The sequence below is a fragment of the Pleurodeles waltl genome, chromosome 8, assembly GCF_031143425.1.
Source record: "Pleurodeles waltl isolate 20211129_DDA chromosome 8, aPleWal1.hap1.20221129, whole genome shotgun sequence".
Lineage (NCBI taxonomy): Eukaryota > Metazoa > Chordata > Amphibia > Caudata > Salamandridae > Pleurodeles > Pleurodeles waltl.
Window position 1 is genome coordinate 419287410 of NC_090447.1, and position 26222 is coordinate 419313631.

Genomic DNA, 26222 nt, shown 5'->3' on the forward strand with positions numbered 1-26222 from the left:
CCAACTCAATGGAAGATGTACTGTCTGTAAATGGCAGTGCACTACCAAATAAGATGCTTTACTCACAATAACAAAATGCCTGCCTTGTCCATTAAAGCTAGGTGTGTCACAATAGCTTGTCATTCTAAAAATGGGGTTGTGGTTTTAAAACGTTTGGGAAGCACTGATCTACAGCATTGGATCTTTCATAGATTGACCTTCTCGAATACAAATTGAAAGCAGTTTACAAACACGATATGTAGAAGTACATTTAGAATCACGCAGAATTGAATACATTATACATACACTGAATCAGCATATATTGGAATAAGGCACATCTATAGAAACAGGCATGATAAAACGGTCCACCCAACCTCTGATTCTCCAGCCATTTCCCTAGCCAACTTTGTGGAAGGACAGCAATTCTTCTGGGCTGCAGGTCTGTGAGTTCAGCCAAATGCATTCCCACAAAGTGCTGTGCTGTACTAGTTACTGGGTTACTGTTAATATATTAGTGAGAGCACTACCAGCTTGTTGCAGACGGTGTTCGTGAATGGGATCTATTTTGCTGTGCCTTGTTTGGAAAGAGGGCAATCTCTCTCTCTCTCAACATAAGACAAAGATGTGGTCCGTCTTTCTGAAAATGTGAGTCTTGTCAATATAAAACATGAGGCAACTGTGGATATCTAAAGAAAAGAGTGGGCTTTTCTGTGGCTGTCATTGGATTTAAAAAATGCTTTCAGAATTTCAAGTTCATTCTAATAAGAATCTGTGCAAACCCGGAATATAATTTCTGGATTTGTTCACAAGACTTCATAGAATTTATAGAATCTCAGGAATGGGTTGTAAATGCTTGTATGTTGCACAATCTTTGAGCAGACATCAGCACCAACAGTAATGTTACCTTCCATGGTAGCAAAGTAGGGCCTAATTTATACCTCATTGGTCGGGCCAGTATTCTAGCAGGACGACAGAGTAATTCTGTTATTGCCCTGGTGAAGGTCCCACCACCAAATGTATAAATTACCGCCGAACTAGCAGTCATTTATATAGCATTGACTGGAACTGCCATTATAGCGGTCCCTGTAATTGTAAGCTGCTGTTTGGTGCAGGGCTATGTCAGCATGATGCAACCTACATGAAACAGTATTTTTTTTTTATTATAAAATATTCCCAAAACAGAATTTCCTTTTTGAAAATAAACCAATGCTCCCCTCGCCATTGGAGTCATCTCCTGTGGCAGGAGGAGCATTATTTGTTTTTTACTGTCCCTCACTATAAGGGTTTGCATGGCGGTGACAGGCAGTAAAAAGTGGCTACATGTCCACCCATCACGATTGGGTGGACAGACATGTAGCCTTTTCTCTGATAGCCCTTACTCCTTTAGCGAGGTTTGGTTATGGCGATGACCTGTGCTTAGTTTGTAAACCCCCCCACCCCAAAAAATTCCAAAAAATCTATCAATCTATCTATGTGTGTGTGTGTGTGTGTATATATATATATATATCATCTGTCCGTGGCGTGTAGTGCTGCAGATTCACATGGTATGCATTGCTTCCGCCATCTAGTGTTGGGCTCGGAGTATTACAAGTTGTTTTTCTTTGAAGAAGTCTTTTTGGAGTCACGGGATCGAGTGACTCCTCCTCTCGGTCATACTGCGCATGGGCATCGACTCCATTGTTAGATTGTTTTCCCGCAAAAGGGTGTAGGAAGGAGTGATAAAGTGCAAGAATATAAATGTTCTATAAAAAAAAAGTAAGTAAAAATAGATGTCCAGGCAAATGTAAATGTCTATACATATGTACAAATAAGAAAACTGCAACGACTACAGGCTTCCGGGGAGGAGGGAGGGTGCATGTGAATCTGCATCACTACATGCCATGAACAGATGTACACTGGGTAAGTGACATTTTCCGTCTGATGGCATGTGTAGCTGCAGAAACACATGCTATGCATAGACTACAAAGCAGTTGTTCTCCCCATATATTGCGGTGGCTAGCATCTAGGAGTTGGAGTTGTTTGAAATAATGTTTTTAAGAAAGCTTGACCAACATTGGCCTGTTGTTTTGAAAATACATCTACACAGTAATGCTTAGTAAATGTATGTGGTGTAGACCATGTGACAGCTTTGCATATATCTGCCATTGGTATGTTTTCTAAAAATGCCATAGATGCATCGTTTTTCCTAGTGGAATGTGCTTTAGGTGTGACTAAAAGTTGCCTTTTTGCCTTAATGTAACATGTTTGAATACATTTAACAATCCACTTAGCTAACCCTTTTTTGGAGATAGAATTACCTTTATGAGGTTGTTGAAAGGCAACGAAAAGTTGTTTAGTTTTCCTAAATTATTTTGTTCTATCCACATAATAGATTAGAGCTCTTTTAAGGTCAAGAGTGTGAAGGGCTCTTTCTGCGGTTGAATCTGGCTGTGGGAAGAAAACTGGCAATTCCACTGTTTGGTTTACATGAAAAGAGGAAACAACCTTTGGCAGAAATTTTAGATTAGTTTTAAGTAGGACTATGTTTGTGTACTTGGAAAAAAGGTTCCTCAACAGTGAACACTTGTATTTCACTAACTCTTCTTAATGAAGTAATCGCCATTAGGAAAGCAACTTTACAGGTTAAAATTTGATTCTCACAGGAATGCATGGGTTCAAAAGGTGGGCCCATTAGTCTTGTGAGGACAATATTCAGATTTGAAGCAGGAACTGGTTGTGTTATAGATGGAATAGTATGTTTTAGTCCTTCCATGAAGGCTTTTATAACTGAGACTCTAAAGAGTGAGGTATGTTGTATAGTCTGCAAATATGCGGATATGGCAGTAAAATGTATTTTAATAGATGAGAAAGCTAAATTTGACTTCTGTAAATGAAGTAGGTAGCATACAGTATGTTCTATTGATGCTGTAAGTTGGTCAGTATTTTTAAATTGACAGTAATAAACAAATTGTTTTCATTTGTTAGCATAGCATTGTCTAGTTGTGGGCTTGCATGCTTGTTTGTGAACTTCCATGCATTCTAATGGAAGTTGCAAGTATCCAAATTCTATGACTTCCGGAGCCAAATCGCTAAGTTGAGAGCACTGGGATTTGGATGTCGGATTTGTCCTTTGTTTTGTGTTAACAAATCTGGTCTGTTTGGAAATTTGTAGTGAGGTACTACTGACAGGTCTAGGAGTGTTGTGTACCAATGTTGTTGTGCCCATGTTGGGGCTATGAGTATCATGGTGCGAGAGGTCTGGTGCAGTTTGTTGACCAGAAATGGAAGTAGTGGGACAGGGGAGAAAAGTGTAAGCAAATATCCCTGACCAGTTGATCCATAGAGCATTGCCCTTGGACAGAGGGGTGGGGGGTGTCTGGATGCATTTTGTGTTCTCTCTTGTTGCGAATAGGTCTATTTCTGGTGTCCCCCACTTTTGAAAGTATTAACGAAGTACCCAATAGTGAATTTTCCATTTGTGTATCTCTTGGTGTGTTCTGCTTAGGAGATCCACTAGCTGATTGTGTATTCCTGGGATGCATGCTGCTAGTAGATGAATGTGATTGTGAATTGCCCATTTCCTTATTGTTTGGGCTAGAAGGGACAGTTGAGATGAATGTGTCCCACCTTGTTTCTTTAGGTAATACAAGGCTGTCATTTTGTCTGTTTTTATCAAGATAGTCTTGTGTTTGAGAAGTGGTTGAAGCACTTTTAGGGCAAGGAGCACAGCTAATAATTCTCAATGGTTTATGTGATAATTTAGCTGTTTTGAATCCCATTCCCCTTGAATGGTAAGGTTGTTGAGATGAGCTCCCCAGCCTATCATTGATGCATCTGTTGTTATTGTGGTCTGAGGCACAGGGTCTTGAAATGACCACCCATTCATTAAATTGCTGAGATTCCACCACTGAAGGGACCTGTGCGTTTGGCGGTCTAACAACTCTAGATCTTGCAACTGACCCTGTGTTTGAGACCATTGCTGCGAGAGGCACTGTTGGAGAGTTCTCATGTTTAGTCTTGCAATCAGTACTATTGCTATGCAGGATGCCATCATTCCCATTAGTTTCATGATAAATCTTACAGCGTATTGTTGATTTGGCTGCATTTGTGGTATGAGATTTTGGAAAGCTTGTATCCTTTGTGTATTTGGATAGGCTAAGGCTTTTTGCGTATTGAGAACAGCACCTAGGTAAGGGTGCACCTTTGCAGGCTGAAGATGGGATTTTTGGTAGTTGAGAGTGAACCCTAGTGTAGGTAGGGTTTCTATTGTGTATTGAGTGTGTTGTTGACACTGTAGAAAAGTGCCACTCGTCTACATAAGGAAAGATATATATGTGTTGTCTTCTTAGGTAAGCTGCTACTACCGCTAGACATTTTGTGAATACTCTTGGAACTGTTGTTATGCCGAATGGCAGAACGTTGAATTGGTAATGTTTTCCTGCTATCACAAACCTTAGGTATTTTCTGTGAGCTGGATGGATGGGTATATGGAAATACACATCTTTGAAGTCTAATGCAGTCATGTAATCTTGTTTTTGTGGTAGTGGAATGACAACCTGAAGAGTTACCATGTGAAAGTTCTGACAGGATATATAGATTTAGTGGTCTGAGATCTAGAATGGGTCGGAGAGTTCAATCCTTTTTGGGAATGATTAAGTATAGTGAGTATACCCCTGTTACTTCTTGAGATTTTGGGACCAATTCTATTGCCTCTTTTAGTAGTAGTGATTGTACTTCTTCTTGTAACAGAACATTGTGTTCTGGGAACAACCTGTGATAACGTGGAGGAATGTTTGGAGGGGTAGAAATCAATTCTAGGCAATAACCATTGCTGATAATTGAAAGTACCCATTGGTCTGTGGCGATATTTTGCCATTGGGAGTGGAACTGCTGCAGTCTGCCCCCCACAGGAGATGTGTGGGGTTGTGGCATGCTTAATAAGTCACTGTTTTGACGGGGTAGTGACTTGTTGTGACGCCTGGAATTTGCCACTGGTACTAAAGTGTTGGCCTCTATAAGAGCCTCTAAATCCCCCTCTCTGGTACTGCTGTTGTTGTCCTTGTTTAGACTGGGAGGTAGAAGCCTCTGTGGTTGTGGCTTGAATGCTCCTCTAAATTGCTGCCTACAAAAGGAGCCTCTGTAAGGCGTTGTATATAATGCTCCCATTGCTTTAGAAGTGTGAGTCCTTCCTGAGTTTTTCTATTGTGGTGTCAACCTCAGGCCCAAACAGGTGTTTTTTTTTATTTATTTTTTTATCAAAAGGCATATTCAGTACTGCCTGCTGTATTTCTGGCTTAAATCCAGAGGAACGTAGTCATGCATGTTTGCGTATGCTGACAGCAGTATACACGCTTCTAGCTGCTGTATCTGCATCATCAAGGGCAGACTGTATTTGGTTGTTACTTATGGCCTGACCCTCCTCAATTTGTTGAGCTCCTTTTTGGTGCTCTTTTGGCAGGTGTTGTAACAGCTCCTGCATCTCGTCCTAGTGGGCTCTATCATACCTTTCTAACAAGGCTTGTGAGTTTGCAATTCGCCATTGGTTAGTTGCTTGTGTAGCTACCCTCTTGCCAGCAGCATTGAATTTCCTACTTTCTTTGTTAGGGGGAGGGGCATCCCCTGACAACTGACTATTGTCCCTTTTTCTAGCGGCACTCACAACCACTGAGTTTGGAGGTACTTGGTGGGTAATGTAAGCAGGGTCTGTAGGTGCAAGCTTATATTTTTTGTCATTGCGGGGAGTTAAAACCCTAACTGGCTCACTGAATATCTCAACATATTTTATCATGCCAGGAAGCATTGGGAGGCACTGCTATCTTGAGTGCGTGGAGGATAAGATATTAAAAACAAAATCCTCTTCCAAAAGGTTCATTGTGCATAAGTGCCTCGTGGTAAGCTGCTGCCCGAGAAATAACCTGCCTGTATGCAGTAGTCTCTTCTGGTGGGGGAGGTTTGGAAGGATATAAGTCTGGGTCATTAGTAGGTATAGGATCGGTTTCATACAGATCCAAAGGATCAACCGGATCACCATGAGAATATGTTTGGGAATGAGTTGGTGAAGGCAAAGGTGGTGAGCTAGTGGGTGGTGGCGAAAAAGAAAGTTGTAGTAAATGAGGGGGAGAAATATGCACAGGTAATGGCTTCTCCTTCTGTTTGAAAATCTTTGCTGGTGGTAGAGCAGTATCTAAATGTTCCTGAAATGCCAACCTTCTCTTTGTCTGTGGAGGAGGAGCAGTAATTATTCTTATTCTGCCAGCCTCTTTATGGATATGGATCCTTGATTGTCTCTGTGCCCTCAGAAACATATTCAGATGGTTTCAATGATTTAGAGGACGGTTTGTCATATGATTTAGAGCTCTACTTAAGATGGCTCGAAAGTCCTTGTTTTTCTGAATAAAATGACAGTTTTTTTCGGGCCCGAAAATGCGGCCAGTTGTTTCGACTCTGAGGCAGGATATCGAGGCTTCGGCTCAGAAGAGTGTAAACATCGGGTCGGAAGTTGAGCTTTCAGTGGAACTGCTCGACTCCGGTATCGAAGGAGGTGTGGCCTTTTTCGGCGCAGAACCCAAATGTCGGTCGACCAGTATTTTCTTGCAGGTCGAACCATGGCTCTCTGGCAGTGGTGTACCCAAGGCCTTCGAGGACTTTTTAGGAGTGGGCGTAAGGGGCAGTTGTACTCACGTGCTGACCAGCAGTGAGGTGTCTATCTTCCTCCGAGTCTTCTTCGGAGTCGGTGTCTCGGATGGAAACTGCCGTCAACGCCTAATCTTCCTCCATTGTGTCGATAAACACGGTACTCTTCTATGACATTTCCAGTCACCTGGCTCTCCAGTTACACAGGGTCTTCTTGGATCAAAACCATCAACAGACCTCACAATCCTCTTCTCAGTGATCAGGAGAGAGACACAGGATTACATACAAGGTGTTGGTCTGTGAATGGAAATTTTGCATGGCATCAGGGACAAAATTGAAATGGAGTCCCGACCAATCAGGCTTCGACATGGTGGGCCCTAACAGGGCCGAGCTGGGCGCTTGCGCCCCGAAGGGTGATATTTGTTTTTCAACTGTACTATCAGTTCGACTATGGGTGGAAACGCGATCGAAACAATACCGGCGGTCAAATAAAGTTATCTAAGGTTTCGGAATCGAAATATCGGAGCGAGAGGAAAAATGGCCGAACCAGACAGCGGAAAGAAAACAATTTATCAATGGAGTTGATGTCCATGCGCAGTATGACCGAGAGGAGGAGTCACTCGATCCCATGACTCCGAAAAGACTTCTTAGAAGAAAAACAACTTGTAACACTCCGAGCCCAACACTAGATGGCAGAAGCAATGCATAGCATGTGTATGTGCAGCTACACATGCCATCGAATATATATATATATATATATATATATATATATATATATATATATATATATATATATGCACACACATATATATATATATGGAAAATGTCACTTACCCAGTGTACATCTGTTCGTGGCATGAGTCGCTGCAGATTCACATGCTGTGCATTATCCTGCCATCTAGTGTTGGGCTCGGAGTGTTACAAGTTGTTTTTCTTCGAAGAAGTCTTTTCGAGTCACGAGACCGAGGGACTCCTCCCTTTCGGCTCCACTGCGCATGGGCGTCAACTCCATCTTAGATTGTTTTCCCCGCAGAGGGTGAGGTAGGAGTTGTGTATATAGTAAAAGTGCCCATGCAATGGAGTGAGTATGTATGTACATAATGTGTATAAAGAATAATATATATTTACAAATGTACAAGTTTCATCAACTTATAACGGCTACAGAATCCCGGGGAGACGGGAGGGCGCATGTGAATCTGCAACGTCTCATGCCACGAACAGATGTACACTGGGTAAGTGACATTTTCCGTTTGATGGAATGTGTAGCTGCAGATACACATGCTATGCATAGACTAGTAAGCAGTTATCTCCCCAAAAGTGGTTGCTTAGCCTGTAGGAGTTGAAGTTGTCTGAAATAATGTTCGTAATACAGCCTGTCCTACTGTGGCTTGTTGTGTTGTTAACACATCTACACAGTAATGTTTTGTGAATGTATGAGGTGTAGACCATGTGGCTGCCTTACAGATTTCTGTCATAGGTATATTTCCTAGAAAGGCCATTGTGGCGCCTTTCTTCCTAGTGGAGTGCGCCTTTGGCGTAATAGGCAGATCTCTTTTTGCTTTAATACAGCAGGTCTGAATACATTTCACTATCCATCTGGCAATACCTTGTTTGGATATTGGATTTCCTGCATGAGGTTTTTGGAAGGCTACAAACAATTGTTTTGTTTTGCGAAATTGTTTTGTTCTATCAATGTAATACATTAGTGCTCTTTTGATGTCTAATGTATGTAAGGCTCTTTCGGCTACTGAGTCTGGGTGTGGAAAAAAGACTGGGAGTTCCACTGTTTGGTTTAGGCAGAACGGTGATATAACTTTTGGTAAGAACTTTGGATTTGTACGGAGAACCACTTTATGTTTATGTATTTGTATAAAGGGTTCTTGTATAGTGAATGCTTGTATTTCGCTTACTCTTCTAAGAGATGTGATAGCTATTAGGAAGGCTACTTTCCAGGTTAAGTATGTCACAAGAGTGCATGGGTTCAAATGGTGGACCCATGAGTCGTGTTAATACAATATTGAGGTTCCACGAGGGAACTGGTGGTGTTCTTTGGGGTATGATTCTTTTTAAACCCTCCATAAATACTTTTATGACTGGGATTCTAAAGAGTGATGTTGAATGTGTAATCTGCAGGTAGGCAGATATTGCTGTGAGATGTATTTTGATAGAAGAAAATGCTAGTTTTGATTTTTGTAAGTGTAATAAATGTTTTTTGCAGAAGCATGTGGTGGTTGAATTTGATTATTATGGCAGTAATAAACAAATCTTTTCCATTTGTTTGCATAACAATGTCTTGTAGTAGGTTTTCTAGCTTGTTTAATGACCTCCATACATTTGTGTGTAAGGTCTAAATGTCCAAATTCTAAGCCTTCAGGAGCCAGATTGCTAGATTGAGCGATGCTGGATTCGGGTGTCTGATCTGTTGTTTGTGTTGAGTTAACAGATCTGGTCTGTTTGGTAGTTTGATATGAGGTACTACCGACAGGTCCAGTAGTGTTGTATACCATGGCTGACGGCCCCAGGTTGGTGCCATTAATATTAGTTTGAATTTGTTTTGACTCAATTTGTTTATTAGATAAGGAAGGAGTGGGAGAGGGGGAAAAGCGTAAGCAAATATCCCTGACCAACTCATCCATAACGCATTGCCTTTGGATTGAGGGTGTGGATACCTGGACGCAAAGTTTTGGCATTTTGCGTTTTCTTTTGTTGCGAATAGGTCTATTTGTGGTGTTCCCCAGCTTCGAAAGTAAGTTTGTAGTATCTGGGGATGAATTTCCCATTCGTGTGTTTGTTAGTGATCTCGACTGAGATTGTCGGCTAACTGGTTTTGAATCCCTGGGATGTACTGTGCTATTAGGCGAATGTGATTGTGAATCGCCCAATGCCAAATCTTTTGTGCTAAGAGACACAGTTGTGATGAGTGTGTCCCTCCCTGTTTGTTTATGTAATACATTGTTGTCATGTTGTCTGTTTTGACAAGAATGTGTTTGTGGGCTATTAGCGGTTGAAATGCTTTCAATGCTAGAAACACTGCTAACAGCTCTAAATGATTTATATGCAGTTGCCTTTGTTGAACGTCCCATTGTCCCTGTATACTGTGCTGGTTGAGGTGTGCTCCCCACCCCATCATGGAAGCATCTGCTGTGATCACGTATTGAGGCACTGGGTCTTGGAATGGCCGCCCTTGGTTTAAATTTATAGGATTCCACCATTGAAGCGAGAAGTGTGTTTGGCGGTCTATCAACACTAGATCTTGAAGTTGACCCTGTGCTTGTGTCCATTGTGTTGCTAGGCATTGTTGTAAGGGACGCATGTGTAGTCTTACATTTGGGACAATGGCTATGCATGAAGACATCATGCCTAGGAGTTTCATTACAAACCTCACTTGATAGTGTTGGTTTGGGTGCATGTTTAGTATTACATTTTGGAAGGCTTGTACCCTTTGTGGACTTGGAGTGGCAATCCCTTTTTGTGTGTTGATTGTTGCTCCTAAGTATTGTTGTATTTGACACGGATGTAGATGTGATTTTTGGTAGTTTATAGAGAACCCTAGGTTGTGAAGGGTTTCTATGACGTATTTTGTGTGTAGAAGACACTGTTGCTGAGTGCTGGTTTTTATTAACCAATCGTCTAAGTAAGGGAATACGTGCATGTGCGGTCTCCTGATGTGAGCAGCTACTACTGCAAGACACTTTGTGAATACCCTTGGGGCTGTTGTTATGCCGAACGGTAAGACTTTGAATTGGTAATGCACGCCTTGGATTACGAACCTCAAGTATTTCCTGGGGGAAGGATGTATGGGTATGTGGAAATAAGCATCTCTGAGATCTAATGTTGACATGTAGTCCTGTTGTTTGAGCAAGGGAATCACGTCTTGACGTATCACCATGTGAAAGTGATCTGATCTGATGTAAAGATTTAGTGTTCTGAGGTCTAATATGGGTCTCAGTGTTTTGTCCTTTTTTGGAATTAGGAAATACAGGGAGTAAACACCTGTTCCTTTTTTATGGCTGGGTACTAGTTCTATTGCTGCTTTTTGTAACAATGCTTGGACTTCTAGTTGCAAAAGATCTAAGTGTTGTTTGGACATGTTGTGTGCTCTTGGAGGCACATCTGGTGGTAAATGTAGGAATTCTATATGTTGGATAACGGCTAGGACCCACGCATCCGTAGTTATGTGTTCCCAGTTGTGGTAATAATGTGTGAGTCTCCCCCCCACTGGTGTTGTGTGGTGGGGGTTTTTGACGTTGAAGTCACTGTTTGGTTTGTGGGGTTTTTTCGGCTCTGGAATTTCCCTCTTGTTTTAGGGAACTGTCCACCCCTATATTGTCCTCGAAAACCTCCTCTCTGATATTGGCCCTGATATGTGGGTCTGACTTGTGAGGTGGAGGGCTCTGTGGTTTGGGCCCAAAACACCCCTCTAAAGTGTGGCTTCCTAAAAGTGGCTCTGCTCTGTGGGGAGTAGAGTGCGCCCATGGCCTTGGCCGTGTCATTCTTAAGTTTTTCTATCGCTGTACCCACCTCCGGCCGAAACAATTGTTGATTGTTAAAAGGCATATTCAGCACAGCCTGCTGGATTTCTGGCTTAAATCCGGAGGTCCGTAGCCACGCGTGTCTCCGAATGGTTACCGCGGTGTTTACTGTCCTGGCCGCTGTATCTGCTGAGTCCATAAAACACCTTATTTGGTTGTTGGAGATAGTTTGGCCCTCCTCGACAACCTGTTGGGCACGTTTCTGGAACTCTTTGGGAAGGTGTTGAATGAGATGTTGCATTTCATCCCAAAGTGCCCTGTCGTATCTTGCCAGTAGAGCTTGCGAATTGGCAATTCGCCATTGATTGGCTGCCTGTGCGGCCACCCTCTTGCCTGGTGCATCGAATTTCCGACTTTCTTTGTCGGGTGGTGGTGCGTCTCCAGACGTTTGTGAGTTTGCCCTTTTCTGGGCTGCTCCTACTACCACCGAATCAGGAGTTAACTGTTGTGTGATGTATACAGGGTCCGTAGGGGGAGGTTTATATTTCTTCTCCACCCGAGGTGTGATGGTTCTGATTTTGACTGGGTCCTGAAACACCTGTTTGGCGTGTTTTAACATGCCTGGTAACATTGGCAAACTTTGGTATTGGCTGTGCGTAAATGACAGGGTGTTGAACAAGAAGTCATCTTCTATGGGCTCTGCGTGCAATGCTACATTATGAAAAGTATCTGCCCTGGAAACCACCTGCATGTAAGCTGTAGCAATCAGGACTATTATCTGATACCGGTGCATCATACAAATCCCATGCATCCGGGTATTCTTGGCTCATCCCTGTGTGCGTTGGTGACTGCATCATTTGGGGTGTTGCTACTGGGGACAGATGAGGTGAGTGCGCTGGCGATTGCTGTGGCGAAAACTGTGGTGGTGTTTTATCTTTAGCCACTTTTGCTTTTGGCTGCATTTCCGCCTCTTGGAATGCGAGCTTCCGCTTCATCTTTATTGGAGGAAGAGTTCTGATTTTCCCCGTGTCTTTTTGTATATGGAGCCTCCTTTGGGTATGGTCTGGCTCTCCCATGCCCAGTTCTTGTTCAAATCTGTGGCCTTGTAATTGTGTGGAAAGGCCTTGTTCCTCTGTATTATAAAAAAAAAAAAATAATAATAATAAAAAAATAAATGCAGTTACTTTATGGGAAGAGAAATCAGCTTGCTTTTGAGAGCAGCATTGCTCCACAGCTGAAGATTTACTGATTTACCAAAAAGGAAAGTGCAGGATATTCTTTGGTCCTCAGAAGCGCAGAGATGCATGTTGTATGACATTGTTCACCAGTTATTTGATGTACTTAGCAAATGTAAAGCTGGATAATCACTCGTTATATGGAACACGGGTAACTGGTATTATGCTGCCTTCTCTGGGAGACACAATGTGGTACATCAGAGAAAATGGCTGGATAAAACAATCATGTTCTCGGCAGGCAAGACAACAGGAAGCTCAGATGCGCTGTCATTAGCTTCTGGACTCTATTTTGAAGAAAGTCTGCAGTCATACAAATTATTCTTATTAATATTATTCACATGAATATTTGAAATTTCTATTGACATTTGCCCTTTTTAGATGTGAATAATCAATAGATTCCCTCAAGAACAAACAAAAAAGTAATAGAAGTGTGGATTCATGAGCTACGATACTGGGGGGTCCTATGATAGAAACGTATGGATGTCAATTTGCCTCGATTATGCGACTTGGATAGAAGGAACTATGTGCATGAGCTGATACTTCTGTTTTTCTTAACCTTTATAATGAGACTGCTGTGTTGGGCAGCTTCACTTCAAAATTTATGAAATAATAAGGATGATAAAAAAAGATTAAAGACTAAACGATCAATGCTCTAGGTATAGACATTATGATTTTGAAAGGTTCTCAGCAAAATAGTATTGTCTCAGTGATCATTACAAAAACTGGTGGACTTAGCAATCAGTTCCTCTGGGACTCCGGAGTTGAGTGCAAGCGACCATAATTCATCATTAAGCTGCAGATTCTCAGGTCTGGAAAGACTGCAATAAAAATCTAAATAAATATTCCAAGGCCGAAGAGTTGAAAAGAAAAAGCAAAACAAATAAAAAATACAAATAGGCAGAGTATCCACTAGAAAAAGCTTTACTAAAGGGAAATAACTTTCTTCTCACATACTCATCAGTGTTTTTATCAACTGTATAAACATCTTTTTCAAGCAGCGCATCTGAGGTTAGACAAAAGTTATAGCAGAAAATCATAAAGTACTTGATAGACAAAAGCAAAACGAATATTATTTTTACCTGTAACTCCAACAGTATCCCCCAGTGAATGCATGTACAGCATCCCAATTGTCAGGCACCACTTATTAAACACCCCTCGAATATGAGCTTTAACTGTATTGCTAGGTTCTGTCTTTGCTAGGGATTAACAAATCATGATAGACATTCAGGTGAGAATTAGTACTCTTGGACTCATTATCCCTTTCTTCTCATCTGCAAAAACGACAAACAGTTGGTCCTCCAAACACTCACTTGAAGTCTTATCCACATAGATGCCAAAAGCCCATATGCGATTCAGTCTAAGCAGCTTTTGCTCATTTTTGAAAGGATAGGGGCAATGTGGGTTGGTATGGGAATAAAGCAGGCAGAGAAATGGTTTGTTCCAAGTGAAAAGCCAAAACCATCTGTGGAACAATGCCTTAGAAGTGTGGAATATCAACTTGTATTAAGTGTCCTGAAGTTTGCAGACTTTTCGCATAAAAATTATGGCATGAAAACCTTTTTCAAAGTAAACCTCAAAGAACAACACTGCATTGGCCTGAACAGCAATGCCACAAGTAGTGTTGGAACAAAGTTAAAATCCCAATGAGGAATCACAATAGGTGAAGGATGGAAGACCTGATTGAATTATTTAAGAAAACAGACCATCAAATGAGAATTACACAATGAAGGGCAATTTTGTAAGCAGGAAAATACTGACAGAGTAGCCAAATAGCCCTTAAATGTGTATAAGATGAAATCCTGCTTGGCCAAACATAAAATCTATCTCAAGACTATCTAACAGCTTCACACAGAGGGTCGACATGCTCTGAAGAATACGGCATAAAATGCACTCAGAAACCTGCATATACCAACTCCCTGGAAAAGTATGGTGCTGCTAGAATTATACTAATCACTTGGAGGGCAGATTTAAATTTCATGGGGGCCCAATGTGCAAAAAAGAGTTTGCAGTGCAGAATGTGCAAATTGCACATTGATTGTTTTTCTAACAGTTTCCTCTTCAAGAGTCCTTGGGGATGTATTTTTGATTCTGTGGGCTATCTTCCTCCAGAATGTATGTTTCCTGATGCTGGTGATTTCCTAGGGTCAACATAAAACAAAAAAGGAACATCAAGAGTCATCTTCATTCCATTGGCTTGGGCTAGGAGTGTCTCATATTCAGAGCTGTTGGCACTCTGTATTTGTTCTGTGAATTTATTGCCTTGCAGAAAGATCTTCTCTTGTAGCAGCTGAGCCAGGCCTGGCACCTAAGTCTTAAAGGCCTTAATTTCCAAGCCTGGAAAATGAAATTTCAAATTTTCACAATATCACAGGGTATGTGGTAGCTAGAGTATTCTGCAATGTACTAAACCCCTTTTGTGAGTGAAAGTCTTTCATCTCATAATCAATGGAGAAGACCACGTCCTGAACTGCCTTCTAACTACTCCTTAACATCAATGTGCTCCTCAATTAACATCTCTTAAAAATCCACCATAGACCCATATGTTGTGGATAATTACCAATCAATCACATCTAACAAATCTAGGGTAGGACAATTACAAAGTCGAAAAACAAGAATATAAGGCATTTACAAAATTATCAGTCACACCCAAAACAACACAGATACATCCATCATCTAAAAAAGATTGAGGGGATCATTATGAACACAGCGGGTTTTCCCGTCGTGTTCAGGCTGGTGGTCTAAACACAGACTGCCAGCCTGTTGAAGACCCCGCCGGCCCAATAATGAACATTCTACTGGGCCGCCGGGCAAAAACAGTGTTTACGCCAGCCGGCCCAGCAGAATGCTGGGCCGGGACATTACCGACGGCTCCACATGGAGCCGACAACAATGCCGCAGTGCGGGAGGTGCAGCAGCACCCGTCGCGCATATCACTGCCCGTAAATCGGGCAGTGACATGCGCAACAGGGCTGTGCATGGGGGCCCCTGGAGCACCCCTTATGCCAGCCTTTCCCTGGTGGGGGAAACCGGCAGGGAAAGGTTGGAGGAACATGGGTTCTTTATCTGGAGGGCAGTGCTGCCCTGTCGGACAGAGAACACCACCATCGTCAGGCTTCCTGGCAGAGGTGGCGGAGGGCCGCCTGTGGCGGTCTCCCTGTGTTCGTAATATGGCAGTCCAGACCGCCATGCCAGTGGCGGAAATTACGGTGGTCTGGACCGCCATGTTCATATTGACCTCCTAAGTTGTTTAATTAACTGACTACTGTGACGAATGCTACCTCATTTAAATGGAACTCTGTGCAGTCTTTGACGCGGTTGATTACAAAACCCTTCCTAAATGGGCACAGATGGAATAGTCCTTCAGTGGTCAGCATCCAGAGGGCCCACCTGCCTAACCGAAGACCTCCACCCTTGACGTTAAACCCTGTTATAGAGTCCCCACTGACCACACTGGCCCCTTATTCAGTTTCTACATAAAGCCCCTGGGCGTCCTCATGACTAACAAGGGCATCCAAATTATCAGTATGCAAATGAAATGCAACTCAACCTAAAATGACACAAGAAAACAAAATAACCCAGCTCAAGAACTGCCTTTCTATCATCCCAACCTGGATATCAGTCTTGATTGAAGCTCAACCCAAAAAACAGAGTATATGTTAATCACCAGTGAAAACTAAATAAAACTGTGAAGGAATGGCTCTTAGCAATTAACCTTGATGGCTACCCCAGTAACATGTTAACTATGTCAACTGCTCCTGAACAAACATTAAAAAATTTATACAAATCATCAGTGACCAACTCAAAGTACTCAGTAACTTAAAAGAGAACTCTTTACTCCTCTGAAATAATCTTCAGTCCAGATGGAGATGCCCTCATTGTGTTTCTACCCAACAGAGGCAACACCCTACTCACTGCATTATAGAATTTATTTTTACCACCCATACTTCCAGCTGCTGTCTAATTGAGGAAATTTAATAGACTCTCACCTACTCTCAACTTAATTGGCTGCCTCGCGTCATCATCTTACGAGTCAGCTGTGCCAACTAAAAAGCTGTAGACTGGAGGAATCCATTAAGAACCTCCTGCTTGTTTCTTAGCTTTTGTGGCAGCAACATCCCCAGGCACAAGACAAAAAAATGAAATAAGGAAAAGACAAGCTAAAAATCCTAGTCTTATAAGACCCCTAAGATCTAGAACGTTCTCCCTCACTTTGATCCAGCAAGCTCTGTCAGCTCTACCTTTCAGGAAGAAACTGAATACTCTACTCTTCAAGCAACACCTCATTTACATGAAACCCTCAGGACTACTTACCTTCTCTTGCCTCACCTAAATACCTTCCCTTATCTCTCTACTCCTCCCCAGTAAACAACACTATTACTCAACCTACATAAATCATTACATTTCTAATCAAGCGCACACACACACACACACACACACACACACACCGTACAAACACATCATTCTCCAATTTTCTTCATGATAACTCAATCCTTCACTCCTGTATGGCGCTCAGCTCACCACTCGGCTACATCACAGGTAAGCCTATCCATCAATATAAAGCAGGGTACCAGCCAATGGGCTTGGGACTACTAGTCTAAGGGGATCACTTTGAGAACAATGCCTGAGCTAGCTTAGGTCATCAGCACCTACATGGGTCACTAAGCAGCATGATTTCAACCAGTAGGCTCCCCAATCAATTTCATTAGCATTTAGATCAGCCTAATCGGTCATGTCCCAACCAAGGGAATGTGTATACACATGGGGTTAAATAAAATTACATTATATTATAAAAATATACACTTTTTGAAAATTCTTATAAATACAAAGCTCAGCATCAAAAATATTAGAAAGTGTTTGAATTTGAAAGGGCGGGTGAGTCTGTATGTGTAAGTAGTATTAAAAATGGTATTAGAGAGGATGACCCCCTGACTCCTCTTATCATATATATTAACTCCCTTTAGAGATTAAATGCCACACTGGTTTGAATTCACATGTGTTGGCAAGCCCAGCAGAAACATAGTTGAGACATATAGGAACCTATGTGCTCATGAAACACATTTTCTATGTGTACTTTTAATAAACGTGGTATTACCTGTGCAAAGCCATACTCATATTTACTAGTGTGACTGGAATGAAAAAACAACAAGTTGCCCACAACAGAACCACGTGAAAACTCGGACAAAAAAATAAATATCTTACACCAATGGTTCTTATCTTTTTGACTGCTACAGACAAAACTGAGTCATTACTGGAAATTGATGACCCCCAAGCTTAAACAATGTTCATGATTTGAATCTCAGAATACACGAAGATACCAAAACATCAAATAAATGCTCAAATATTGGAATATTTACTTTAAGGTTTCAAACTGTCAATTTTGCTTCTTTGTTTGTACATATTTAATTAATTTTTATTTAGTAATTTGTAATATTAATTAATTTTTTAAAACAGTTGCAGACCCCCTGAAGAGGCCACACAGACACCCAGGAGTCCCCAGGCCACAGGTTAACAACCACTGTCTTATCCCACCTGCGGATTTTCAAATTCAAGATTAGGAAAAAAAAATGTGTGTTGTCTGTAGCCAGAGGAGTACTTCGCAGTGAAACTTTCTTAAAATCAGTATTTTGTCTAGTGATTATTTCACAGAACTGTAATGTTTTCAATTTATGTGAATATCAAATTATTTACACCAGTGAAGACAGAAATGAAAAGACACTTACCTAGTTCTTTAAATCTGATGTTGGCCTCCAACAAGATGTTACGAATGTTCTGAATAGCCCAGGCATACAGCTTCCCAAATGTCACTTCTAACAACATTCGATTAAATGGTGGAATTAAATCGATATCCTTCAAACAGTCCGTAAGTGGTTCTCTAATATAATGATAAAGTATATAACAAACATCTTACATCCTAGCTGAATAGACAAGTTTTACACAATTCTAAAAACAATTTGAAATTAAATTACCCTAGATTGGCCCCTTCAGGGATAAGCCTCTGCCAGCCACAGAACATGGCATACTGAACAGATGGAAGTAGGAAACTCTTGTTAGCCAATTTCAAAATGGTGTCAATTCCTTCCAGTCGGACTTCTGCTCTTTCCAACTGCAGACAAATTAATGAAATACCATGAAGCTGCACCAACTCTTCAAATGACTTAGTTTTTTTCAATAAGTAAGACTTTTCAGGGAAAACTCAATGGCCTGCCATCAACTTACCTGTTTTAGTAAACACTTCCTCATCTTTTCAACATCTACTGGTTCTTCTTTCAGTGCAAATTCAACAATTGTGTTCAGCAGTGCAGATTGGGGATACAGGCCTTGCACATTCTGCTTTAACCACTTATATTTCTGAACCCCTGCAACAGTGGTTAGAAGAGGCTGCCACTTGTCCTATAAAAAAAAAAAAAAAACTTTCATTTTAAGTTCCCTTGTAAAACTTTAATAATAATAGCTAAATCATGTGCTTACCTATACATGTGCAAAGGATAATTAAGCTTTACTCTGCAGGTTGTACTATGTTTCTTGTTAAATACAATCATTACTGTTCAAATGGGATAGCATGGGAGGAACAGCTTATTTAAAAGAAAATACCGGCAAGCAGGACAGGAAAGCAAATGGTGGAAAGTCATTTTAATCTTAAAGATAGTAACAACAGAACAAGGATGTTTTTTTCCAAATGAACACATTTGTAGACTAGGAAAAAGTAACATCATTGAGTCCTACTTATGAACACTGTGTGAAATTCATAGTACAAAAATGATAGCAGAGAGAGTAATTTTAGCATCTCTGTGATAAAGACACTCTCTTGGCGGATGCAAAGAAATGTTCTTGTGGTAATGAGGGTCATCCATCAAAATACCACATATTAATGTGACATCCTATGCAAGCCCTTAACCAGCTAAGCTGAAGAAGGCCTAACATTTGTTCACAAGAGCCAAAGCCAGGTAATTTATTTTACGATAATCACCAACTACATACTTTACTCCAATAAGGATTCATTATGTGTACAAATATTGCATGTAGCTACTGGCTTAAAACCAGTGTCTACGATTCAACATCACTAAAGTGCCTGTGGTGTGGGTGGGATAACAACTGTTTAAGCACAATTGTGTTATAATAAACAATTCCTTCCAAAACTTGTCTTAAGAACAAGTAACACATCTTAAACAATAACCTACAGACACCAAACATACTAGAAAAGTCACTGGACTGTAAGATAATGGTTGTATTGTAAGCTTGAACATTTATTTTTAATTTAAACAATAGAGCAACACTGGAAGGACTAAAACTAAGAAGATGGGACTAAGCTGGGACTCCCTAATGGCATTCAGCCCCGTTCCGAATCATAAAAAGAATAAGGCTTAGTGTTGAGTAATTTCTGGCATGCATAGACCCTAGTTGCTGCTGCCTACCACCTCCTCTTGAGCAAATGGGAGCAATGTGGTCATCCTGGATGGCTTCTGCAGACTGATCAGGTTCTGACCCAGAGTGGATGGGAGCAGCACTATAATTCTAGAGGCATAATAGGAGTCAACTGTTAGAGTGCTCCTGGGTGTTGTGTGGGAACACAATAAAGAGGGTACTCCCCAATGCCTGGCTCAACTGCATTTGCACAGATTTTGTATTTGATGTCCATATTAGTTCAATTAATCCAAGCATACAGTCTGCCTTGCAGCACTGTCTTTGATCCTAGTGACACCATGAAAATCACCATCTCCCTGCAAGAAAGTGTATATATGTAATGATTTCTTCCAAGGCTTACCACAAAGATCTTTATTTGCAACATACTGCTACCATCATCTTCAATCTCTGAGCCCACTAGAGGTACCCCATGATTTTGACTGAAATTAGATAGGCTCTACAGGTTAGAGGGTGGAACCTCAGTGCACCCTAACCAATAACTATAAAAGGCAATTGCCTCCTCCTACCAAACTACAGAGTGAATAGCAGTTGTTGGCAGCCCAATAATAATGTAGGGATACAGGCCTTTAAACCTTGCATCTGGTGATGACACTTCCAGCACACCAGAGCAGTGCCATTTCGTATCTGTCCAGCTATGGCTCACTGTTCATGCCAAGAACAAGGCTCAGCCATCCTCCATCCTTCTTTTCAGACTAGGCTAGGGATGGGAGGGAAGCAGGACACTGAAAAGAGAGGGTGCTGACAACAGGAAGACAGACCTTTCCAGCCTCAAGAAGGCCACAATGGGACAGCGAAAGTTGAGGAAGTGGACTCTGGCAATGTAAGAGTAGAGGGTTGGAACTGCCAGAGGGGAGGAACAGCCTGGAATGGAGAAAAAGACAGAAAGAGAAGGAGCCTCTTAGGGATGCATGCCAGTCTTTCTAGAAGGTTAAGTTAACTATTTTAATACTGTTCTTTCCTTTGTATGTTTATCCTTTAAGCTCTTTTTTACACACCATAGCGAATATCTTTTCCATTTGTCTATCTAACATTTTCTTGTGGTTGGCCTTCTTGCTTCCCTGTAGAATTACCATTGTCTTTTCCAGCAGTTTCATATGACCAAATTCTAAGTCTTCAGGAGCCATGCAGCTACACTCAATGTTTCTGGATCTGGGTGATTTACTCTTCCTTTTTCCACTGACAACAGATTCTGTATTTTTGGTAATTTTTGATACTTTCCTTTTTCTAGTTCTACTACTTCTGAGAACCATCTCTATCTTGCCCACTGTGGGGTAATTAAGATTAGAGTAATTTGACTCCTTCTGCATTTTCTGATTACTGCGTATAACAATACGATTGGGGGAAAGGAGTACGGAAATGTCCCTCACCAATTTATTGACCGTGCATCCCTCAGGCACAGATGATGTGGCTTTCTGGAGGTGAAGCTTTGGCATTGTGCATTCTGTTGAGCTGCAAACAGATCAATTGTTGGGTGTTCCTAATTTCTGTAAGATTCTTTCTACAACCTTCTGGTTCAGTTCTCATTCGTGGGGGCATGAGGCTTATCTGCTCAATCTGTCTGCTGTGACATTGTCCTTCCCTGGAACATATATGGCCTGAATTTCCACTTCCTCTCTAAAGCCCATCTCTATAGTTCTTGGGCTAATAAGGGTGGTGACTGAGTCCCTCCCTGTTTGCTAATGTAAAACATTGTTTTTGTATTGTCTGTTTGAATCAAGATTGTCTTCCCCAAAAGCTACTTTCACAGTTAAAAAGACTGTGTTTAGCTCCAGTATATTGATTGTTGCACTACATCCTGTTCCTTCCATATCCCAGGTACCGTGAGTATGCCAATTTGAGCTCCCCGTTCCATATGTGAGGTGTCTGTGGTTATCGTCACGGATAGAGTTGGCTGTGCAAAAGATCTCCCTTGTGCAATGTGTGCTCTGTTCTACCACATCATCTCCTGCTCTACCCGCTGCTTGACAAGCACTAGATTTTCCCAACTCCGGTAGCGGTAGCAGTGAATTTCTGTCAGTAGGAATTAAGTCCTTTTATCATTGGGGTATTCTTTCCCCCTAACTGGACCTGAATCTTGCTCCCAAGAGAACTTTCTTGTGTTCTGGCAAATACTTTTCTATACTGAAGGAGAAACGTAGCCTGCAAAGGGTCTCCATTACTTCCAGAATGTCCTGTTAGCGCACTTGGTGTTAGAGTGTGCTCTTACTAACCAGTTGTCAAGGTATAGGTATACATGTGTACCCCCTCCTCCCCAAAGTGTGCTGCTACTGCAGCCAGACACTTTGAGAACACTCTTGGTGCTGATTTCAGCCCAAATGCCAGTACTGTAAACTGATAATGTGTCTTGTTCACTGCAAACCTTAGGTATTTCTTGTGCTTTCTGTTCACTGGAATGTGGAAGTAGGTATCTTTTGTCTATTGTTGCATGTAATCTCATTGCTGCAACCAAGCATTACCTCCTGTAAGGTTGTCATCTTACATGTGTGTCTTTTTGTAAGCTTGCTGATGAACCTAAGGTCTAGAATTGGATGGAGTGTTCTGTCTACCTTTGGGATTGAGAAATAAGTTGAGTAGTTTCTTGTTTTGAGACTTGTTTGATTGCTTGCTTGACCAGTAAAGCTTTGACCTGTTCAGATGGCTGTCATTAAAGAGAGACCTCTGGCCCAGGGGAGATGTATTACTGTTGAATCCCCCAACCAGCCCTTGAAGCTGTTATCAAAGTTGGCATTCAATCTTGGGTGGGTCCTCAGATTCGAAAAGCAAGACTCCAGCAGGATTCCTCCGCATCGTTTACTTCAACTTCTGGCCAGTGGAACTGCAACTGGACCCTCCAGGAACCGACCCAGCTGCATCCACAACAAAGGTTCTGCTTGCAACATTGTTTCCATTGCTCCTTCCAGCTTCTGCAACACTTCCCCGGCTGTGCATCCTCTGAGGGCGGCAAGCATTCACACTGCACGAGAAGGAAGAAGGAAGAAGGAATCTCCATTGGAATGAAGGAGTCACTCCCCTGCACCTGCAGACACCAACTGCAACAACGACCGACTGCATGGATCTCCTCTCATCCGGAGGTGAGTGGAGTTTGCATCACGGGTGGTGGTCTGGAGTGGTCCCCCTGGTCCTCTCTTCCAGCTGTCCAACTTTGGTGGAGGTAAGCCCTTGCCTACCCATGCAGGACAGTTCCCCTGCGCACTGTGTCTCTTGCACCTACCAAGGCTGTTGGCATCTCCTTGAGGCGATCTTCAGGCTCCATGTAGCCCCAGCACTCTTCCCTGTGATGCACAACCCGCTGTGTGCTTCTCCTGCGGCATGAGACCCTTCCTCAGTTGTGCTGCGTGGGCCCCTCTGCAACTCCTGGATCCCCTTCAAGTGGGTCTCCTGTGGGGACTGCCCTTTCTTCTGTAGACATTCTGCATTGCTCAGGGTGCCCTGGGACTTCCTCTCTGCCCCTGTGGGTTGAGTCCTCCTGGACCTTGCTGGCCCCCGGCAGCTCCACTTTTCGTCTTCCGCGACTCTTGCCTTTTCCAAGGCTTGTTGGTGGCTTTTCCACAATACAGACAGACTGCAATCTTCAATCCGGCGTGGGACGTCAACTTCATCCTCCAGGAACTCTTCACGAACTCTAGGGTTGCACCTCTGAGGGTCTTCATCCAACCGTCGACCAACTCCTGCAACCACAGACAGGTGGGTAGTGGCTCCTGCTACCACCGGACATTCCTGCGACTTCTGGACTTGGCCTCCTTCTTTTTCACATCTTCCTCTTCAGGAATCCACCGCTGGTTTCTTGCAGTCTTGACTGGGTGTTGCATTATTCTTCTTTTTAGTCCTTTTGGTGGTTCAGGGAAAATCCAGTAACTCACTGCTTTCTTCCTGGTCGCTGGGGAGCACTGTGGAACTTACGTCTTGGGGTTCCTAGTTGCTCCAGCTCCCCTCTACAGATTCCACTTACCTGGATGGGGAGTCCTGCATTCACATTCCATTCTTTTAGTATATGGTTTAAGCTCCCCCTAGGGTCACTATTATCTATTGCAATTGCACTGTTTTCTACTACTAACTACTATTATACCTATTTCTGATTACTAGTATATGTATCTAGTGTGTTACTTACCTCTTATTTGAGGGTTGCCTATCAAGTACTTTTTGGTAATTGTGTCACTAAAATAAAGGTACTGAGTGTTTTCTTTCATGTGTGTACTTACTGTGTGACTACAGTGGTCTTGCATGAGCTTTGGATGTCTCCTATGCAAGCTTTGGCTGCTCATCTACCTCTAGAGAGATTGGCTTATAGACACTGCCTACACTACACTAATAGGGGATACCTGAACCTGGTATAAGGTGTAAGTACGTAAGGTACCCAACCACACACCAGGCCAGCTTACTACAATATCTACTTCTGCAATTGGAGATCCACTGGACTGTCTGTACAGTGTACTTCATTTTATAGAGAGCCAGGTTCCTAAACCTTCCAACAGGATGACCTGTAAATTAGCATTCCAAGGCAGGGAGCTTCAAAGAGCCCACCGCCTTTGGTATGCAAATATGGATTCCCTCAGAGGTGAGGGGATGCCCACCCTCCGACCAGGGACTATTTGATGCCTGGACAGGTGGGAAAATTAGTCAGAGAGGCATGTCCACCCTCATGCTAGTTCCACCACTAACGTAGGCTACCTGATGCGAATGTGAAATGTAAAAGTCTGCCATCTTGGTGATACTAAATTTGGAACTCTGGGACGGGGTTAAGCCCACTTCTCATAGGAAGTGTTCATATAGGGTACATAGTGACCCCAGGGGTAAGGAGCACATTGGCTACTACCTTACACTTCCAATACACCCCCAAATCTAGTATTTAAGGGTGCCCCTGGCACCAGGAAATCAGATCCTGCCAACCTGAAAGAAGATGGACACTGAAGCTTTGCAAAAGCATGAACAGAAGACCAGCAACTAACTTAGTGGCAACTCTGTCAGCCTGCCTGCTGTTCGACAACTGTGCCAAAGACGACTCATCCTGCAGCTGCCTGTGCATTCAAAAGCCTGGAAGGACTGCCAGCCTTTACTCATGGATCAGGAACTCTCATGGAGTAGCGGAGATGCTTCCCTGCATCCTGCAGGCACCCCAGAAAAGCAGCAAGGACTCCAGACCGCCAAAAAAAACAACAATGGAAACCACCACTGCACCAGTGCCCTCTAACCCCAGCCGAAGTGGGCCAATGGTGCCAGCATGCTCCCCAGACCCTCCAGATATAAAGTCCACCTTGGTTTTGCCAACTGTGGACTTCCTGGTGCTGCCTGCAGCCTCTTAGTGCAGGCTCTGCGAGTGCTTCCAATGACAAAAATCCAACGCCTCAGGACACCACCACCCAGCTGCCCCAGAGTAAGGAAAACAGGACTAACAGTATCCCTAAGTCCACGAAAATAGTGAGTGAAAATAGGGATACTGAGCCCCCTTGCTGGTTAAGCCGGACTGGTCCCAAAGTCCCAGCTTGCAGTCTCTTGACCAGATCGATCTCCACTGACTTCAACAGGGCACCCAACACTGAATTACATCTCTGCATCTGGCAGTCCTAATGCTGCCCAAGGTGACCTGTTAGTGCTGCGTTGGACCCTGCGCCGTACTCACCATACGTACAGACAATTACTCCTGTCAGTCACTGTAAAGTAACTGTATGCAGTATATGCCTTTCCTCCATAGGATAGCATTACTACTCAATAAATTGTACTTTATGTATTGATTTTTCAAACCTGTACAAATTCATAACTCAAAACACTTACCTGATCGTGATGATATTGGTGCCCAAAATTATATAAAGGTAAGTGTTATTTTTATAAATTGGTGTTAGATTTTTTTTTTTTATTGAGTGTTTCACTTACTGCCTTTGTGTGTGCAATAGATGCTTAGCACTACCCTCTGATATGCCTAATTGCTCGCCCAGACTACCACAAAAGAGAGCACTTGGGGTGCCATTTGTGCCTTTGTAATTCCTTTAGGGTTTGCCTGGACTCTTTACACAATGTACCTCTTTTTGGTCCACTATATAAAGAGCCAGCTTCATACACCTCTTAATAGAATATGATTCTGCTTACAGCACCTGTCAGGGCTGCTTACTGTTCCCTTTACTTTTTGCCCTAGCCATGGAGACGCTGGCTTGTCGGTTGCATATGCGGGCGGAAGAGTAGGGAGCTCAGGCTCAGAGATTATATCATTGCATGCACATGATGCCTTGATATATTCGCAGGATATGGAGGACGTGCTGCCAGAAGTGATGACAATGTTGGAGGAGTTCAGGGCTAGGTCCGTCTATGCAGTGTACCAAATGTAGGGGTACACTATGCAGATAGTACAGGTGACACTTATTGGTTTTACAGGGGTAAAAGTAATAATCCCGAAAAGATCTCTTTTGGGGTATTGTGGAACAAGCAGTTGGTCGGTGGGGGTCCTGGGAGCAAGAGAACACCTTTGGATGTCGTTGATCTGGGCCAGGGAGCTCCGGCGCAGCTGGTCTTT

At 42.6% G+C, this 26222-nt stretch overlaps 1 protein-coding gene across 4 annotated transcripts in view; it reads right to left on the reverse strand.

Annotated features, from left to right (window-relative positions):
* The window catches only part of HERC2 (HECT and RLD domain containing E3 ubiquitin protein ligase 2), a 1448528-nt gene that overhangs the window by 1015292 nt on the left and 407014 nt on the right, over positions 1 to 26222 (reverse strand). For all 4 annotated transcript variants that reach the window (XM_069204283.1, XM_069204284.1, XM_069204285.1 and 1 more), the window contains exons 32-34: positions 18515 to 18688; positions 18265 to 18401; positions 18019 to 18170 (exon numbers count right to left, since the gene is read on the reverse strand). In XM_069204283.1, coding sequence (XP_069060384.1) covers positions 18019 to 18170; positions 18265 to 18401; positions 18515 to 18688 — 463 coding nt within the window. The remainder of the gene's footprint in view (positions 1 to 18018; positions 18171 to 18264; positions 18402 to 18514; positions 18689 to 26222) is intronic.